We start from the raw sequence: 19,277 nt of genomic DNA, 5'->3' as shown, positions 1-19,277 counted from the left end.
GGGGCTGAATAATTTTGCACGCCCAATTTTTCAGTTTTTGATTTGTTAAAAAAGTTTGAAATATCCAATAAATGTCGTTCCACTTCATGATTGTGTCCCACTTGTTGTTGATTCTTCACAAAAAAATAAAGTTTTATATCTTTATGTTTGAAGCCTGAAATGTGGCAAAAGGTCGCAAAGTTCAAGGGGGCCGAAAACTTTCGCAAGGCACTGTAGAATGTCAACAATGCCACTACAGTGCCTTGCAAAAGTATTAATCCCCCTTAGCGTTTTATCTAATTTTTTGCATTACAACCTGTAATTTAAATGGATTTTTATTTGGATTTCATGTCATGGACATACACAAAATTGTCCAAATTGGTGAAGTGAAATTTTAAAAATGAACTTGTTTCAAAAAATGTAAAATGGAAAGGTGGTGCGTGTGTATTCACCCACTTTGCTATGAAGCCACTAAATAAGATCTGATGCAACCAATTACCTTCAGAAGTCACATAATTAGTTAAATAAAGTCCACCTAAGTGCAATCTAAGTGTCACACGATCGGTCACATGATCTCAGTATTTATGCACCTTTTCTGAAAGACCCCAGAGTAACACCACTAAGCAAGGGGCACAACCAAGCAAGCGGCACCATGAAGACCAAGGAGCTCTTTAAACTGGTCAGGGACAAAGTTGTGGAGAAGTACAGATCAGGGTTGTGTTATAAAAAAATATCTGAAACTTTGAACATCTCACAGAGCACAATTAATCCATTATTTAAAAAATGGAAAGAATAAGGCACCACAACAAACCTGCCAAGAGAGGGCCGCTCACCAAAACTCACAGACCAGGCAAGGAGGGCATTAATCAGAGAGGAAACAAAGAGACCAAAGATAACCCTGATGGAGCTGCGAAGCTCCACAGCTGGGATTGGAGTTTCTGTCCATAGGGCCACTTTAAGACGTACACTCCACAGAGCTGAGATTTAAGGAAGAGTGGCCAGAAAAAAGTGATTGATTAAAGAAAAAAATAAGCCAACATGTTTGGTGTTTTCCAAAAGGCATGTGGGAGACTCCCCAAAAATATGGAAGAAGGTACTCTTGTCAGGTGAGACTAAAATTTAGCTTTTTTGCCATCAAGGAAAACACTATGTCTGGCGCAAACCCAACACCTCTCATCACCCTGAGAACACCATCCTCACAGTGAAGCACGGTGGTGGCAGCATCATCCTGTGTGGATGTTTTCATTTGTAGGGACTTGGAAACTGGTCGGAATTGAAGGAATGATGGATGGAGATAAATAGAGGGAAATTCTTGAGGGAAACCTGTTTCAGTCTTCCAGAGATTTGAAACTGGGACGGAGGTTCACCTTCCAGCAGGACCATGACCCTGAGAATACTGCTAAAGCAACACTCGAGTGGTTTAAGGGGAAACATTTAAATGTCTTGGAATGGCCTAGTCAAAGCCCAGACCTCAATCCAATTATACACAAGCGGAACCCATCCAACTTGAAGGAGCTGAAGCAGTTTTGCCTTGAAGAATGGGCAAGAATCCCAGTGGCTAGATGTGCCAAGATTATAGAGACATACCCCATGAGACTTGCAGCTGTAATTTCTGCAAAAGGTGGCTCTACAAGGTGTGTGTGTGGAGGGGTGAATAGTCGTGCACGCTCAAGTTCAGTTTTTTTGTCTTATTTCTTGTTTGTTTCACAATAAAAAGTATTTTGCATCTTCAAAGTGGTAGGCGTGTTGTGTAAATCAAATTATACAACCCCCCCCAAAAAATCTATTTTATTTCCAGGTTTTAAAGCAACAAAATAGGAAAAATGAATACCTTCGCAAGCCACTGTACTTCATGGTATTTTGAGTAAAATAGATACTTCTTATAAAGTTGGTTTTGCATAAACTGGGATTTAAAAAAAACGGATATTTATTATTGATCTGGTTGTTTCATATCTGCAAAGTAGTTCAAACACTGTCAGTTCCACTTTAAATACAGCAATCTTTAAAAAAAAATGTCTGGTAATTTGTTATCAAGATCGGGGGTAAAAATATCCCTGGACTGTCCATGTTTGAATTGTGTAACTAAATCAAGTTATCTTGACCATAAGGGCAAGGGCCAGAGTCAAAACCACACGAACAGAGTCGGCCTATATGCAGGGGCCCTAACTGCTAGAACACAATTGAACTCAATGTTGACAGTTGATTCGTAACCTTAGGTTCACTAGAAACCTTACGATGTCCTCTTTTTCGATAATATATACTGTAGATCAAGAAAAATCACGGGCTGTGTTTTTGAGTGGGTTTCTACCTTACTATTCTCACTTTCATCTTCACTTTACATCTGATATTATAGGCCTATGTGTGCAACTAGCTTTGATAGGCTACAGTAGGCTATGGTATAGGTGTAGCCTACTGTACGGCTGCATTTTGAAAACACTTGACACTTATATATCGTAGTAGAGACCAAAATCGATCTTGTGTTATCAAGCTATATATAACACGACGGTTGTTGATGTGTGTGGATGCCTTTCAGATACATTTTTGTTAATTTGAATGTTGCAGTAATAGGACCTATAGGCCTATAGTAGCAGTAGGACATGTATTAATATTCTGTCTGGCTTAAGCCTTTGAGCGAGAAAAATAGGGAGGATGATTTTGATAGCTGACACTAGTCCGAATGACTGATAACCTATGCAGCAAAATATACATATTTTTATTTACATCAAATTAGGCATAATGATAATGGCTCTAGATTGCATGAAAAAGCTGCTTTTGGTGTTTGAAAAATTCAAAATGCTAAATTCTCCCCCCTCCATGCTCACATACTTCGTGCCTCCTCTAAAATAATCTTTGCAAGACGCCCCTGCTCACAGATACAGTAGAAGAAACGGCCTCTTATTAGGCCAGGCCTCTTTGATCCTGGGTTAGCGTTCGCATTCCACAAAATAATTTACACTGTTTAGACTGGAAGTGGCCTGCTGCAATGCACAACACCTGGGTTTTGAACCCGTGACCTCCCAGATGAGTGCGATCACTGAAGCCCTCCTGCCTCCTGGTCAGCTAGAGGATCATCGTGGACAGACAGGCCCAAGACTCTTCATTTCCTGTTTCGCCTCCAACCATACTCCCCTCTAAAACATTCTTACGTACCTGTGTGGAGGTACTATAATCAACATTACCAACATGGTCCTGACCTGGATGAGGACAAAACCCAACATTTACACAAACACAGGCACTCACAAGCACATATGCACACATTCACACCTGCTGTCTCTACTTTTATGATCTACTCTTAAGCTGTGTTTATACCTGGGGCTAACATGCATTCTTTGTCCTGATCTTACCCACATTTTGACTGTGCCCACATTGTAGCTGTTGCATCTACACATGGTATTAAAATGTGTCAATTATCCATCCATGCATTTTGACCAGATATCCTGTACCCTACCTGTATGCAAATTACTTGACAGATATTCTTTAACAATAATATGTAAGAGACGTATTGATGATATAAGTCAATGACATCACCTGTCAATGATTTTAGAGGGCGGGATTATGAGGATTTATATAGTTTCACTGTCCAAATCCGTCTACACTTGTAAGATATTCAGACACAATGCCTGTTTGATAACAATCAGATCACAATGTGCATTTTAGTAATCTACACCTGTTTAAAAATGTGGGCACAATTAGAATGTGGACAAGATCAGGAAAAAGGATGCATGTTAGAAGCAGGTATAAGCAGGGCTTTAGTCTGTGACTAAGAAAATGTAATGTAAAAAATGTAATGTTTCAAGTCAGTTTTGCAGGTCAAGAAGCAGGCCAAGTTCATTGTACCAGTGGAGGCTGGTGAGGGGAAGACGGCTATTAGTAATGGCTGGAATGGAGTCAATGGAATGGTATCAACCACACGGAAACAACATGTTTGATACCATTCCATTGACTCCATTCCAGCCATTATAATAAGCCATCGTCCCATCAGCAGCCTCCACTGCATTGTACATATGACCACACGTTTATTCAAGAAATCATATCCTGTTTAGAGCATTATAACCTTGGTCTCAGCCTATTCTAGAAGTGTTCTCCTCTGTAAGGGAAACTGATGCGGAGAAGATGGAGTTTCTCCTTCCGAAACAGAAATGCATAGAGCTAGACAGGTTGTGTGCAGGGCTGGCTTAGAACAACAGATGCCTGTCAGCTCCAAGCTGACCTACACTGTTGATGTGTGGAGGCTAGCTGCTTCCTCACACATTAGTCTCAGCCAAATTGCTTTGAGTGGAGGGTTTGCCGAGCCCATCCCTCATCGTTCACCGTGACCCCTCTCTCTTCAGCGCCGCAGGCATGGTTGGAGATAAGTACGCTGAAGAATGGCTCAAGGAACCCCAAGTATTAGCAGTTGTAAATCAGCCCTCAATGGCCTATGGGTAGCAATTATCTTTCTCTCACTAATAAATCCCTCCAGTCACAGATGAGATGGTTTCCCTTCCTAACCCCCAGTAAAAACAACCTAGGTGCCGAGAAACCAAGCACCCAGGTGGGTGGGGTTTACTTTGTAAATTAAGCATTGTTAGCCATGTAGCCTACTATGTTCAATCACAAGGGAAAAGGAATGAGTAGTATGTTACAGGTTTGGTATCATTTACAGACACAAGGATAGAGAAAGAAAGAGAGAGAGAGAGAGAGATTGCCTTTTTATGATAAGGCATGGAAAATCCAGTTGATATCAAGACCCAGGGAAGAGCTCTTATCGGTGCGATCAACACCTACCAAACAGGATTAGTTTCAGTGCACTTGGAATTTTGTAGCACGTTAGTAGTCGGTGTTCCTTGGAAATGTCACTGGAGGAGGGGGGAGCAATAACACAGTGGATAACGGTGGACGACATGGATCTGATAAGAGCATTCTTTGATTTTTATCACATATAGGGTCAGTGCACCCAGAGAGGTGGAGATGCAATAGAGAGCGAGCCCTGACAGCACTGAAATGCCACTAGCTAAAGAAGTGTCATGTTTAAGAGGCTCAGCACAGCCCTGTAGCCGTCAGCCCTTAACGTGTGGCCTTCAGATAGATAGTGCTCCTGTGTGCCATGTTCAAAAGGGACTTGTGGAGAAGCCTCGCACCACTTAAGGAGCACCATAAACATCGACAATATAAGACAAAAAACAAGTAAAAAAATGCAGTGGAAGCCTTGCACTGTTTGTTTCCCATAGTGAGGCTGCAGAACCTTTATTCCATGTAAAGACTTAAGTTGAACCTCATTAAGCGCTCCCACACACTAGATACATAATTATCCCTGAGAGGATAGCTAGCACTAATACAAATTAGGACGATAATTAAGCAACTGAGACTGGTCATTGCATCTCCCCGAGCAAGGCACAGAGTAAACCATTATCTAGAGTTAGAGCCTTTGTTTACAGTCACAACAAGAGCCTTTTAACCAGTGACCAGTTGTTTATGCCTCATATGACTCTTAAAGGAGCTATATGTATTATTTTTTGCATTGTAATTTCTGAAAATGTTCTCAATGTAGCTACAGTAATGGTGGAATGATGGTGTTTCACAATATTTTTCCTCCCAAAAAATGTATATTGGGACCGCACAACATTGTATTCTAATGGTGCAGCCTTGTTATTGGTCAACAAAAGACAGACTGTCTCTTGTTGTCAAATTGAGTGGGGCCAGCAAAGGACAAGTTCCCCAAACATGTAGATATCGCTCAAACCCAGTCAATTTGACAACAAGAGACGGCCTGTCTTTTGTTGACCAATAAGAAGGCTGCACCATTATTGTGGGCCCATTACATTTTGTTGTGAAAAAAACATTGTGAAACACATCATTCCACCACAAGAGGTTTGTGGTACCTTATTTGAGGAGGATGGGCTTGTGTTAATAGCTGGAGTAGAATTAGTGGAATGGTATCAAATACATATGATTGATGCCATTCCATTTGCTCCGTTCCAGCCATTAGTATGAGCCGTCCTCCCCTCAGCAGCACTCCACTGCATTCCACTATTACTGTAAATATATTAAGGACATTTATTGAAATTACAATACAACATACAATGTAGTTCATTTAATATCACTATTTAGGTTTACATTTAATCTAGGTCACTGATGCAGGTTGGATGCTGAAGTACCCAAACAGGTGTTTGAGATACAAGACAAAACAGTCATTTTGCATTCCATTCCAATGTCTCATAAAATAACACTACATTACACTGTCTTAGTGGATGGAAAGTACCTCCAGACTTTGTTCATTTCAGAGAAGTGCCACCGGCCGGCAATAAAAATTCAATCTAAATGACAATTCACCTTTGCAATCTGAAATGCATGTGGCCTTTACGTATCAAGGCAAAGGAGTGTGCTGAAAGCCTCACAACTACTTCAAAACTGTTTAAATGCCTCCTCCAGGTAAAGGAAATCATTTATCTTCTTGCCATTACAAACACTCACTCAAACAGGAACAATACATCTGTGTTATTTCTACATTCCTCTTCAGATCGAATGACACCTGGACAGCAGACACACTCTCCCATGTCAAACCTGAAACAACTCAAAATCTGTCAACAATGGACTCAACCCATTGCAGTTTGATGACCTAGAGCAGTTTGATGACCTAGGGCAGTTTGATGACCTAGGGCAGTTTGATGACCTAGGGCAGTTTGATGACCTAGAGCAGTTTGATGACCTAGGGCAGTTTGATGACCTAGGGCAGTTTGATGACCTAGAGCAGTTTGATGACCTAGGGCAGTTTGATGACCTAGGGCAGTTTGATGACCTAGGGCAGTTTGATGACCTAGAGCAGTTTGATGACCTAGGGCAGTTTGATGACCTAGGGCAGTTTGATGACCTAGGGCAGTTTGATGACCTAGAGCAGTTTGATGACCTAGGGCAGTTTGATGACCTAGGGCAGTTTGATGACCTAGAGCAGTTTGATGACCTAGGGCAGTTTGATGACCTAGGGCAGTTTGATGACCTAGGGCAGTTTGATGACCTAGGGCTAGATTCAATGCGTAGCGCGGAAGATCTGTGTTATAGCACAATTGAAATGTAAAGGTAATTTCCGATTGAGCCGATATATGCAGTAGTTCACCGTAAATGCTGTCTCCGTGAACGCAGGAACATTGCCTTTAAATTTCAATCACAATCGCGCTATAGTGCTACAGATTGAATCTAAGCCCCAATCTCCTACCACTATAGCTATGAAAATGGTTAGGGATTTGGAGATGCAGAAATTAATTTGTACAGTACCATTCAATAATTTTTCATGTACTGTAAGTAGTGAGGCATATAGTTGTATACTTATAATATCATATAAACAACGTCATATTTAAATATACATAAAAACAATTGGATAGAAATTGATATACATTAATACACCATATATACCCATGCTAAATGTATTTTCCCCTTGTAGCCTACTTTTTTCCTCCATAGTGAGAGGTATGCTTGCATGAGCTAGCTGGGGGTGTGCCAGCCTCTGCCTCCTGTGGTTTCACGCATAACAACCTTGCATGTGCAGTGCAGTAAATAAAGCATTGATTTAAGAGGGTTCTTCTTCTTTCCACAGCTTTAGCAAAACAAGCCCCTGTGTTCGGATAGGCCCGGTGAGCAGCTCACTGATTGGAGCAATGCCCCCCCCTTCCCATCCTTACACATAATAGGGAAAGGGATAGTGCTTTTGAGGGCAGGAGGCTTGCCAGGTCAGGGGAGTTGTTCAGGAAAACATGACGCTGACAAGAGACACAAATGACAGCTCTCACCCAAGCAAAGGGGTTTCAAACTTTTGGTAAGGGTTTATCATCTATCTTTGCCCGACAGTACTAATTATAAACACTGTTAAATTTAATAGATGTCTTAAAGACCCAGTGCAGTCAAAACTGATTTCCTGTGTTTTATACACTGCATTCGGAAAGTATTCAGACCACTAGACTTTTTCAACATTTAGTTACGTTACAGCCTTATTTTAAGATTGATTAAATCGTTTTTTCCCTCATAATTGTTTACCTCATCAATAAACACAATACCCCATAATGACAAAGCAAAAACTGTAAAAAAAAAATAAAAAAATAAAAACGGAAATATTACATTTACATAAGTATTCAGATCCTTTACTCAGTACTTTGTTGAAGCACCGTTGGCAGCGATTACAGCCTCGAGTCTTCTTGGGTATGACTACAAGCTTGGCACATCTATATTTGGGGAGTTTCTCCCATTCTTCTCTGCAGATCCTCCCAAGCTCTGTCAGGTTGGTGCACAGCTATTTTCAGATCTCTCCAGAGATGTTCGATCGGGTTCAAGTCCGGACTCTGGCTGGGCCACTCAAGGACATTCATAGACGTGTCCCAAAGCCACTCCTGCGTTTACTTGGCTGTGTGCTTTGCCCCAGTCTGAGGTCCTGAGCGCTCGGGAACAAGTTTTCATCAAGGATCTCTCTGTACCTGCCACTGAAAAACAGCCCTACAGCATGGTGCTGCCACCACCATGCTTCACAGAAGGGATGGTGCCAGGTTTCTTCCAGACCTGATGCTGGTCACCTCCCTGACCAAGGCCCTTCTCCCCTGATTGCTCAATTTGGCCGGGCGGCCAGCTCCAGGGAGAGTCTTGGTGGTTCCAAACTTTTGTCATTTAAGAAGGACGGAGGCCACTGTGTTCTTAGGGCCCTTCAATGCTGCAGACGTTTTTTGGTACCCTTCCCCAGATCTGTGCCGACACAATCCTCTCTTGAGAGCTCTGCGAACAATTCCTTTGACCTCATGGCTTGGTTTTTGCTCTGACATGCACGGTCAACTGTGGGACCTTATATAGACAGGTGTGTGCCTTTACAAATCATGTCCAATCAATTTAATTTACCACAGATGGATTCCAATCAAGTTGTAGAAAGATCTTTCCAAGGATGATCAATGGAAAAAGCTAATTTTCGAGTCTTATAGCAAAGGGTCTGAATACTTTTGTAAAGAAGGTATTTTTGTTTTTCTAAATTTGCAAACATTTCTAAAAACCTGTTTTCACTTTGTCATTATGGGGTATTGTGTGTAGATTGATGAGGGGGGAAAAAACTATTCAATCCATTTTAGAACAAGGCTGTAACATAACAAAATGTGGGTCTGAATACTTTCCGAATGCACTGTATATATTTTCCCCTTTACGAGGTTGGGATAATACTGTGAAAATTATGATAATGCCCTTTTAGTGTAAGAGCTGTTTTTGGTGGGATGGAGTTTTGGCCTGCCTGCTGACATAACAAGGTGGTAAATTAGTTACTAGACCAATAAGAAAGATAGCTCCAAACCTCTCTGCCAATAACAGTTTGTTTTCAGTTTTCCGCTCCCACTCAGACCAATCCCAGACAATCCTAGCAAAAGAAGCTATTTTTGTTTATTTTTTTACAATTTAAATTTTAAATAATTACAATAAGGTACTTAATTGTTACCCAGAAATGATTTGATAGTGAGATAAAAACAGCTGCATTGGACCTTTTAAGAGGTTAGCTTTAATTCTAAAATGGGACTCTCAACACTAAACATTCATGAGCTTTACTATAGTAACCGAGATTAACACATTTTCCAGTGGTCTCCATGAAGACATATTGAAATGACGGGGGCATCAGGCCTACTTGGGGATACAGAGAAAAAACATCCCTGGTAAATTTGTTCCAGCTGAAAATGTAGGTCTGTATCATAACCTAGCGTATGAAGGAGGGTTCCAGGAGCTAAGAGTTTCTCATAAACAGAGCATGAGGTCTCTATTAAATGAAAAGAAACATTAACCGACACTGTGTTTCTCTTGAAAACCACAAAGCAACATTGTGACATGGCAAGTCTCTGAGCCGATGCTATCTATTCGCCCTTTAGAACCTGTTAACTCAACAATAACCCGTGTTATATATTTTCTCTGGACAAGCTGGAAAGATAGTGAGGAGAAAGATGGGAAGTGTGTGTGTCAGGGGCGAAAGTAGATTACATTTCTTACCAGTACGGGACTTACTATGTGTTAATTTTTGTTATGGGTCTAATCATAGAATTACATATAGAATCCCTATTCATTTTGTATGATCTCCATGGGCTAGGGGAGGTAATAATAATGGCTAGGAATGGAGTAATGGAATGGAAAACATGTTTGATTTATACATTTCATTTGAATACAGCCTAAATGCAAAATGTCTAGGCATGTTGTTGAAGTGCTGTTGTTGATGTGTTGTTGAAATGCTGAGCACTCCTGCCAGCCTGTAACGTGTTACAGGTGCTTCCCAATTTATTTCTTAAATGGCAGGCTTGAAATAATAATAATATTATGGCCCCAAAAAAATCATTTTCATTCCTTCTTGCTGTATGTTGTTAAATAGCTTGTTGAAAAGTTTAACGTCAATTCATAGTGACAGAATCACATCTTACTTCCCAAGCAAAGTCACATTTTTTGTCTCCTCGGCTATAGAAGTTTGTAGTGCGGTCTCTGAATGTCATAGAGACAAGCAAAATATATCCCATACGCATCGGAGTCACGTCTTTCTCCTGCATTTTACAGCGTGTTTCTAGCATCGCGGACGAAAGTGTCGTTATAAATCGCTTTATGTAATCAAGTCTGTTAAAAACTTTTTAAATCTTAAGCTAACAAAGGGGTAGACCTATGCTTTTACCCCCTCAATTTGAGTCCTGGTTTTAACTTAACACACCAAGCCCTTCATTGACACTGAGCTATTTAAGGAGTGCATGGTGACTGAAGGAATTGGCTGATAGTAGGCTACAATTCTGTCTGTGAAACCGCTAGGCCTACCTTTTATTTATTGAAAAGGAAGAAATAGGCTCCAACACAAAGCCCTTTTGTTGTTGGTAACCTAAAGTCAAGTTATTATTATGATATATATTTTTTGAAACATTTTAGTCATTTAGCAGACACTCTTATCCAGAGCAACTTACTTAATTGTGAGTGTATACTTGTTACTTTTTCCTATACTGTGAGAGATTGCTTAAATGAAGACTTTTTAAATGAATTAGGCCTTTCTCGAATTAGCCTAATTTAAGCGCTCATATGCGCTGTCCATCTCCGTGGCTGCCACCTGATAGTAATGTCAATGATTTAAGTGACTTGAATATGGTTTATTGTGAGGTCAATAACTCGGATAAATAGCTTCATGATGGGCAACGATAACATATTGTTTTTATTCAAATCAATTATAGTACGAGCAAGCTTACCACAGCTCCTCCTCATCTTCACGCTCTCCTTCTCAAACTGAACCGAACATCAGTAGGCCTAGTGAGCGTGCCCCGATATAGACATTTTTGGCCAGGGCTCATGATTGGGATATTCAACCCATCACAGTGTGTCATGCAGTGTAGCCTAGTTTTACAGTGCATCCGGAATGTATTTAGACCCCTTGCCTTTTCCACATTTTGTTGCTTTACAGCCTTATTCTAAAATTTATTCAATTGTTTTTTCCCCCCTCACCAATCTACACACAAAAGCCCATAATGACAAAACATGAGTATTCAGACCTTTACTCAGTACCTTGTTGAAGAACCTTTGGCAGCAATTACAGCCTCGAGTCTTCTTGGGTAGGACCCTACAAGCTTGGCACACCTGTATTTAGGGAGTTTCTCCCATTCTTCTCTGCAGAGCCTCTCAACCTCTCTCAGATTGGATGGGAAGAGTTACTGCACAGCTATTTGCAGGTCTCTCCAGAAATGTTCGATTGGGTTCAAGTCCGGGCTCTGGCTGGGCCTCTCAAGGACATTCAGAGATTTCAAATCAAATCAAATCAAATGCTATTTGTCACATGCGCCGAGTACAGTGAAATGCTTACTTACAAGCCCTTAACGAACAATGCTTTAAGAAGTTTTAAGAAAAATAAGTGTAAAGTAAAAAATAGATAGATACAGGGGGTACCGGTACATAGTCAACGTGTGGGGCACTGGTTAGTTGCGGTAATTGAGGTAATATGTACATGTAGGTAGGAGTTAAAGTGACTATGCATAGATATTAACCAGAGAGTAGCAGCAGCATAAAATAAGAGTCTGGGTAGCCCTATGATTAGCTGTTCAGGAGTCTTATGGCTTGGGGGTAGAAGCTGTTAAGAAGCCTGTTGGACCTAGACTTGGCACTTTGATACCGCTGGCTGTGCGGTAGCAGAGAGAACAGTCTATGACTAAGGTGGCTGGAGTCTTTGACAATTTTTTAGGGCATTCCTCTGACATTGCGTGGTATAGAGGTCCTGGATGGCAGGAAGCTTGGCCCCCGTGATGTACTGGGCCGTATGCACTACCCTCTGTAGGCCTTGTGGTCGGAGGCCGAGCAGTTGCCATACCCAGGCAATGATGCAACCATACTCTCTCAAATCTTTTCAGTCTCCTGAGGGAGAATAGGTTTTGTCGTGCCCTCTTCACGACTGTCTTGGTGTGCTTGGACCATGTTAGTTTGTTGGTGATGTGGACGCCAAGGAACTTGAAGCTCTCAAACTGCTCCACTACAGTCCCGTCGATGAGAATGGGGGCGTGCTTGGTCCTCCTTTTCCTGTAGTCCACAATCATCTCCTTTGTCTTGATCACGTTGAGGCAGAGGTTGTTGTCCTTGCACCACACAGTCAGGTCTCTGACCTATTCCCTATAGACTGTCTCATTGTTGTCGGTGATCAGGCCTATCACTGTTGTGTCATCGGCAAATTTAACGATGGCGTTGGAGTCGTGGCCTGGGCATGCAGTCATGCATGAACAGGGTGCATAGGAGGGGACTGAGCATGCACCCTTGAGGGGGCCTCGTGTTGAGGATCAGCGTGGCGGATGTGTTGTTACCTACCCTTGCCACCTGGGGGTGGCCCGTCAGGAAGTCCAGGATCCAGTTGCAGATGGAGGTGTTTAGTCCCAGGGTCCTTATCTTATTGATGAGCTTTGAGGGCACTATGGTGTTGAATGCTGAGCTGTAGTCAATGACTAGCATTCTCACATAGGTGTGTCATTTTTTTTGCTTGTAAGCAGGAATCGGGAGGATAGAATTATGGTCAGATTTGCCAAATGGAGGGCGAGGGAGAGCTTTGTATGCATCTCTGTGTGTGGAGTAAAGGTGGTCCAGATTTTTCCCCCTCCGGTTGCACATTTAACGTTCTGATAGTTTCCTTGCATTAAACATCTTGAGTCTATGTTTAGCGGAGATCTTCTGTGAATAAAGTGATGCGGAAGAGCATCTAATGATGCAGTTTGGCTGCTCTACGAGTCTCTATGGACTGGCTCGCTTGTAGATGTGCAAAGGTTTATAAGAGGCTCTGGGAAACAGCTCCACTACTAAAGATCCACTATATATGCAAAGGTATGTGGACACCCCTTCAAATGTGTGGATTCTGCTATTTCAGTCATACCGGTTGCTGACAGCTGTATAAAATCCAGCACAAAGTCTTGCAATCTCCATAGACAAACATTCACAGTAGAATGACCCGTCTGAAGAGCTCAGTGACTTTCAATGTTGCATCGTCATAGGATGCCATCTTTCTGACAAGTCAGTTCATCAAATGTCTTCCCTGCTAGAGCTGCCCAGTGTGCTGTTATTGTGAAGTGGAAACGTCTAGGAGCAACAACGGCTCAGCCACGAAGTGGTAGGACACACAAGCTTACAGAACGGGACCACCGATTGCTGAAGCCCGTAACGTATAAAAATCGTCTGTCCTCGGTTGCAAAACTCCAAACTGCCTCTGGAAGCAACATCAGCACAAGAACGGTGCATCGGGAGCTTCAGCTGCATAGAAGCCTAAGATCACCATGCACAATGCCAAGCGTCGGCTGGAGTGGTGTAAAGCTCGCCACCATTGGACTCTGCAGCAGTAGAAACATGTTCTCTGGAGTGATGAATCATGCTTCACCATCTGTCAGTTTGGTGGAGGAGGAATAATGGTCTGGGGCTGTTTTCCATGGTTTGTGCTAGGCCCCTTCCTTCCAGTGAAGGGAAATCTTAACTCTACAGCATACAATGACATTGTAGACGATTCTGTGCTTCCAACTTTGTGGCAACAGTTTGTGTAAGGCCCTTTCCTGTTTTAGCATGGCAATGCCTCTGTGCACAAAGCAAGGTCCATACAAAAATGGTTTGTCAAGATCTGTGCGGAAGAACTTCACTGGCCTGCACAGAGCCCTGACCACAACCCCATCGAACACCTTTTGGATGAATTGGAATGCAGACTGCAAGCCAGGCCTAATCGCCCGACCTCACTAATGCTCTTGTGGCTGAATGGAAGCAAGTCCCTGCAGCAATGTTCCAACATCTAGTGGAAAGCCATTCCAGAAGAGTAGAGGCTGTTATAGCAGCAAACGGGGGACCAACTCCATATTAATGCCCATGATTTTGGAATGAGATGTTTGACGAACAGGTGTCCACATACATTTGGTCATGTAGCGTATATCATAAGATGGTTCAAACAATGATCTTAAGACTACAAAAGGCTCTGGGAAACGAGGCTCTGGATAGTAGACTTGTTCTCACTGAAGTGCATTACCCCTCATATACCAGTAGGAGCCACTGCTCATGCAGGAATCGTTAGACTGTGGCTTCACCTTTAATTGCAATATACCTCTTTATTTAGGATAATGGCATGACTTTTAAACAATGACGTTGATTCAAACATACCATTTTACTATCAATATTGAAACAAGGTCAAATAACGTATGTCTAATCAAATACGAAATTCAACATAATTTCAATCCCCTTATTGAATATATGATTAAAAAGATTTGTAACATTTTTACTTGCAATTTTCAACGCATTTTCAACATGTACATAGTTCTGATGATTAGGTTGGAAATAGACTGATACAACAACCTGTTAGTCAGGTTAAGTCAATGTATTTAAGTTTTATCCTACTTTCAAGGTAGAAAGACACATCTGTTACAAAAAAAACAACCTGAAAGTGTAATGACATTAGGTGGTTGTGATAGGCTCACATTTTACCGGTACGGTGTAACCCTACTGTTTATTTTGCCAGGACGCCGTACTAGAACTTACTGGTTTACTTTCACCCCTGGTATGAGTGAGAGAGATAGACAGACAGAAAGAAGGAGAGCGAGAGAGAGAGAAAGAGAGTATGGGAGTGGGCCTGGAGAAGCTGCTTTTGGCCAGAGGCAAAGATAAGTCAAGTAGTGCGACAATGGATTGAGCCAGCCTGTCAATCTGTCAGCGATCTGGGGCGGTGTTTAGTCGTGCTGTAAGATCTGCTAAACTAGCCTTCATTTCCCCTGTTGTAGGAGATGTGTGAGTTGAGGTGGAAAGGGGCAGGAGGGGAGGCCTTTGGTCTGACAGTGGAGTTAATCTGAACCTGGGGCGGCACGTTCACCTTTGATGGAGGCCAGAGATCGGAGGCTGAGGTGGAGCAGGAAGAGAAAAATCACCTTCACCTGCGATGGGCCGCTTAAAGTTACAACTCACTCAATGAGGGCTCTCTATGAGTGGTCCATTTGTCAAGAGTGATGGGGGCAATAGAGAGCAAGAGCTTCAACCTATTTCTGTTTTAACTTGTGGTTCATCATATGTAGTGCAGGGGGCAGGTGCTCAAAATGAAATAAAATGGCACCCACCGGACTGTATTCAGTCAATCGGCAGAATTAACAGCATTGGACAAATGACAAATACCTTGTCAGCACACGGCCATATTTAAGTGATAATGCACGAGAAGCCGGTTTTTGGAGGATATATTGGCAATGTGTTGTTAGGCCCGAGACGAATTCGAGAGCCGGCAATATATCCTCCAAACACCGGCCTCGAGGGCATTATCACTTTTATACAACGGATTATCAACATTTTCAAATAATGATTGACATATTTTCATTAAAAACATTATTTTGATAAATTTATTCATACTATTTCATCCTTCCACAAGACATAGTTACGACACAAATCTAGGGTTGCTACCCAAGCCGGCTGGTTGCCAGAGACGTGACCTAGTCGTTCAGTCTTTTTGTTCTGTATCTATGGACGCGACCCAGTCGTTTGTTCTAAATGTCCATTGCCACACTGGCTGGCAACATTCTTATCCTTTGCTTGCTAGCTAGCCAACTACGGCTAACTTACAGTCACATCAAAAAGTGCAGCCAGAATGACAGCAAAGTAGCTGCATTTACATTTGTTTAAGCTGACATTTATTTGGATACATCAATAACAATGAGTTAATGAGGCGCAATTTTGCCTGGCATAGAAAATGGGCTCACTCGTCAGAGGAGCTAGCCAACAACACAGCTAAAACAATCACTTCAAACTGAAACTGGAAAGACCGCAAACTAGCGGCGCTTCGTTTTGCTTTACCTTTTTTCAATTGACATTTCTTTGTATATATCCATAAAAATGATGCCAGTTGATTCATGATTTTGACTGGTTGAGAAACACTGCCTGCCTGTCTGTCTCGTCCCGATTCCCGACCCGTTACTATGGAACAGCTGGAGATTGAATTTGAATATTGAAACAATGTTGCAACTGTCAGAGAGTCAGACATCAAAGTTTATACAAATCTCCCCTGTTGAAAACTAAATGGTAGTTTAAAAGAAATGTGAGATAATGTCTAGATGCTTTATTTAATGGAGATCAAGTTTATAAATTGCCTGGCTGGTCTGATGAGACAGTGGATTGCGCAGTCAGATGGAACAGAGTAAATAGGCATTTTAACGTCATAGCTTAAGCCGGTGGTAACTTTTGGAATAGACACCGGCTGGAATGTGGTTTTAACCAATCAGCATTCAGGATTAGACCCACCACTTGTATAACACATGATAATCATTACATGCTTATCAATAACATAAGCTACATTTATAGTGTTGCGGTGCGTGAATGAGGACCCAAAAGCGCATCAACTTAAACAGAGCTTCTTTAATTACCAAACATAGGTAGGCTCAGATGGACCGGCAGATTCCGACAGGACAGGACAAGGTTACAGCAAACATGACGACAGTCTGGTTCAGGCATGAATGACACAAACAAACAAGAATCCGACAAGGACAGGAGCAGAAACAGAGAGAGATATAGGGACCTAATCAGAGGGAAAAAAGGGAACAGGTGGGGAACGGGGTGAATGGGTAGTTAGAGGAGACAAGGGACAGCTGGGGGAAAGCGGGGGAGAAAAGGTAACCTAACACGACCAGCAGAGGGAGACAGGGTGAAGGGAAAGGACAGAGACAAGACAACATGACAGTACCCCCCCACTCACCGAGCGCCTCCTGGCGCACTCGAGGAGGAAACCTGGCGGCCACGGAGGAAATCATCAATCAGCGCACGGTCCAGCACGTCCCGAGAGGGAACCCAACTCCTCTCCTCAGGACCGTACCCCTCCCAGTCAACTAGGTACTGATGACCACGGCCCCGAGGACGCATGTCCAAGATCTTACGGACCCTGTAGATAGGTGCGCCCTCGACAAGGATGGGGGGGGGGGGGGGGAAGACGAGCGGGGGCGCGAAGAACGGGCTTAACACAGGAGACATGGAAGACCGGGTGGACGCGACGAAGATATCGCGGAAGAAGAAGTCGCACTGCGACAGGATTAATGACCTGAGAGATACGGAATGGACCAATGAACCGCGGGGTCAACTTGCGAGAAGCCGTCTTAAGGGGAAGGTTCTGAGTGGAGAGCCAAACTCTCTGACCGCGACAATACCTAGGGCTCTTAGTTCTACGCTTATTAGCAGCTCTCACAGTCTGCGCCCTATAACGGCAAAGTGCAGACCTGACCCTCTTCCAGGTGCGCTCGCAACGTTGGACAAAAGCCTGAGCGGAGGGGACGCTGGACTCGGCGAACTGAGATGAGAACAACGGAGGCTGGTACCCGAGGCTACTCTGAAAAGGAGATAGCCCGGTCGCAGACGAAGGAAGCGAGTTGTGGGCGTATTCTGCCCAGGGGAGCTGTTCTGACCAAGACGCAGGGTTGCGAAAAGAAAGACTGCGTAAGATGCGACCAATAGTCTGATTGGCCCGTTCTGCTTGACCGTTAGACTGGGGGTGAAAGCCGGAAGAGAGACTGACGGAAGCCCCAATCAAACGGCAAAACTCCCTCCAAAATTGAGACGTGAATTGCGGACCTCTGTCCGAAACGACGTCTGACGGAAGGCCATGAATTCTGAAAACATTCTCGATGATGATTTGTGCCGTCTCTTTAGCAGAAGGAAGCTTAGCAAGGGGAATGAAATGAGCCGCCTTAGAGAACCTATCGACAACCGTAAGAATAACAGTCTTCCCCGCTGACGAAGGCAGTCCGGTGACAAAATCTAAGGCGATGTGAGACCACGGTCGAGAGGGAATAGGAAGCGGCCTGAGACGGCCGGCAGGAGGAGAGTTACCGGACTTAGTCTGCGCGCAGACCGAACAAGCAGCCACGAAACGACGCGTGTCATGCTCCCGGGTGGGCCACCAGAAACGCTGGCGAATGGAAGCAAGCGTACCCCGAACGCCAGGGTGGCCGGCTAACTTGGCAGAGTGAGCCCACTGAAGAACGGCCAGACGAGTAGGAACGGGAACGAAAAGAAGGTTCCTAGGACAAGCGCGCGGCGACGGAGTCTGAGTGAGTGCTTGCTTTACCTGCCTCTCAATTCCCCAGACAGTCAACCCGACAACACGCCCCTCAGGGAGAATCCCCTCGGGGTCAGTGGAGGCTACTGAAGAACTGAAGAGACGAGACAAAGCATCAGGCTTGGTGTTCTTAGAGCCCGGACGATAAGAAATCACGAACTCGAAACGAGCGAAAAACAGCGCCCAACGCGCCTGACGCGCATTAAGTCGTTTGGCAGAACGGATGTACTCAAGGTTCCTATGGTCAGTCCAAACGACAAAAGGAACGGTCGCCCCCTCCAACCACTGTCGCCATTCGCCTAGGGCTAACCGGATGGCGAGCAGTTCGCGGTTACCCACATCATAGTTACGTTCCGACGGCGACAGGCGATGAGAAAAATACGCGCATGGGTGGACCTTGTCGTCAGAGAGGGAGCGCTGAGAAAGGATGGCTCCCACTCCCACCTCTGACGCGTCAACCTCGACAACGAACTGTCTAGAGACGTCAGGTGTAACAAGGATAGGAGCGGATGTAAAACGATTCTTGAGGAGATCAAAAGCTCCCTGGGCGGAAACGGACCACTTAAAGCACGTCTTGACAGAAGTAAGGGCTGTGAGAGGAGCTGCCACCTGACCGAAATTACGGATGAAACGACGATAGAAGTTCGCGAAGCCGAGAAAGCGCTGCAGCTCGACGCGTGACTTAGGGACGGGCCAATCAATGACAGCTTGGACCTTAGCGGGATCCATCTTAATGCCTTCAGCGGAAATAACAGAACCGAGAAATGTGACGGAGGAG

At 43.6% G+C, this 19,277-nt stretch overlaps 1 protein-coding gene across 1 annotated transcript; it reads left to right on the top strand.

Annotated features, from left to right (window-relative positions):
- Nucleotides 1–631: 631 nt before the first annotated feature.
- On the top strand, nt 632–7,033 carry LOC139381968 (putative eggshell protein). Its single transcript, XM_071125851.1, has 2 exons — nt 632–658; nt 6,569–7,033. Exons 1-2 carry the CDS (start codon nt 632–634, stop codon nt 7,031–7,033), a joined length of 492 nt encoding a protein of 163 aa, XP_070981952.1.
- The last annotated feature ends 12,244 nt before the right edge of the window (nt 7,034–19,277 follow it).

Source organism: Oncorhynchus clarkii, chromosome 23 (assembly GCF_045791955.1).
Source record: "Oncorhynchus clarkii lewisi isolate Uvic-CL-2024 chromosome 23, UVic_Ocla_1.0, whole genome shotgun sequence".
Classification (NCBI taxonomy): Eukaryota; Metazoa; Chordata; class Actinopteri; order Salmoniformes; family Salmonidae; genus Oncorhynchus; species Oncorhynchus clarkii.
The sequence above is the reverse complement of the archived record's forward strand: the minus strand, read 5'-3'. Positions and strand labels throughout refer to the sequence as shown.

Bases quoted from the DNA above. Each gene is read 5' to 3' on its own strand.
- LOC139381968 (XM_071125851.1), top strand. From the start codon at position 632: ATGAAGACCAAGGAGCTCTTTAAACTG. The intron at 659-6,568 runs GTCAGGGACAAA...AACCCATTGCAG, and splicing joins CCAAGGAGCTCTTTAAACTG to TTTGATGACCTAGAGCAGTT.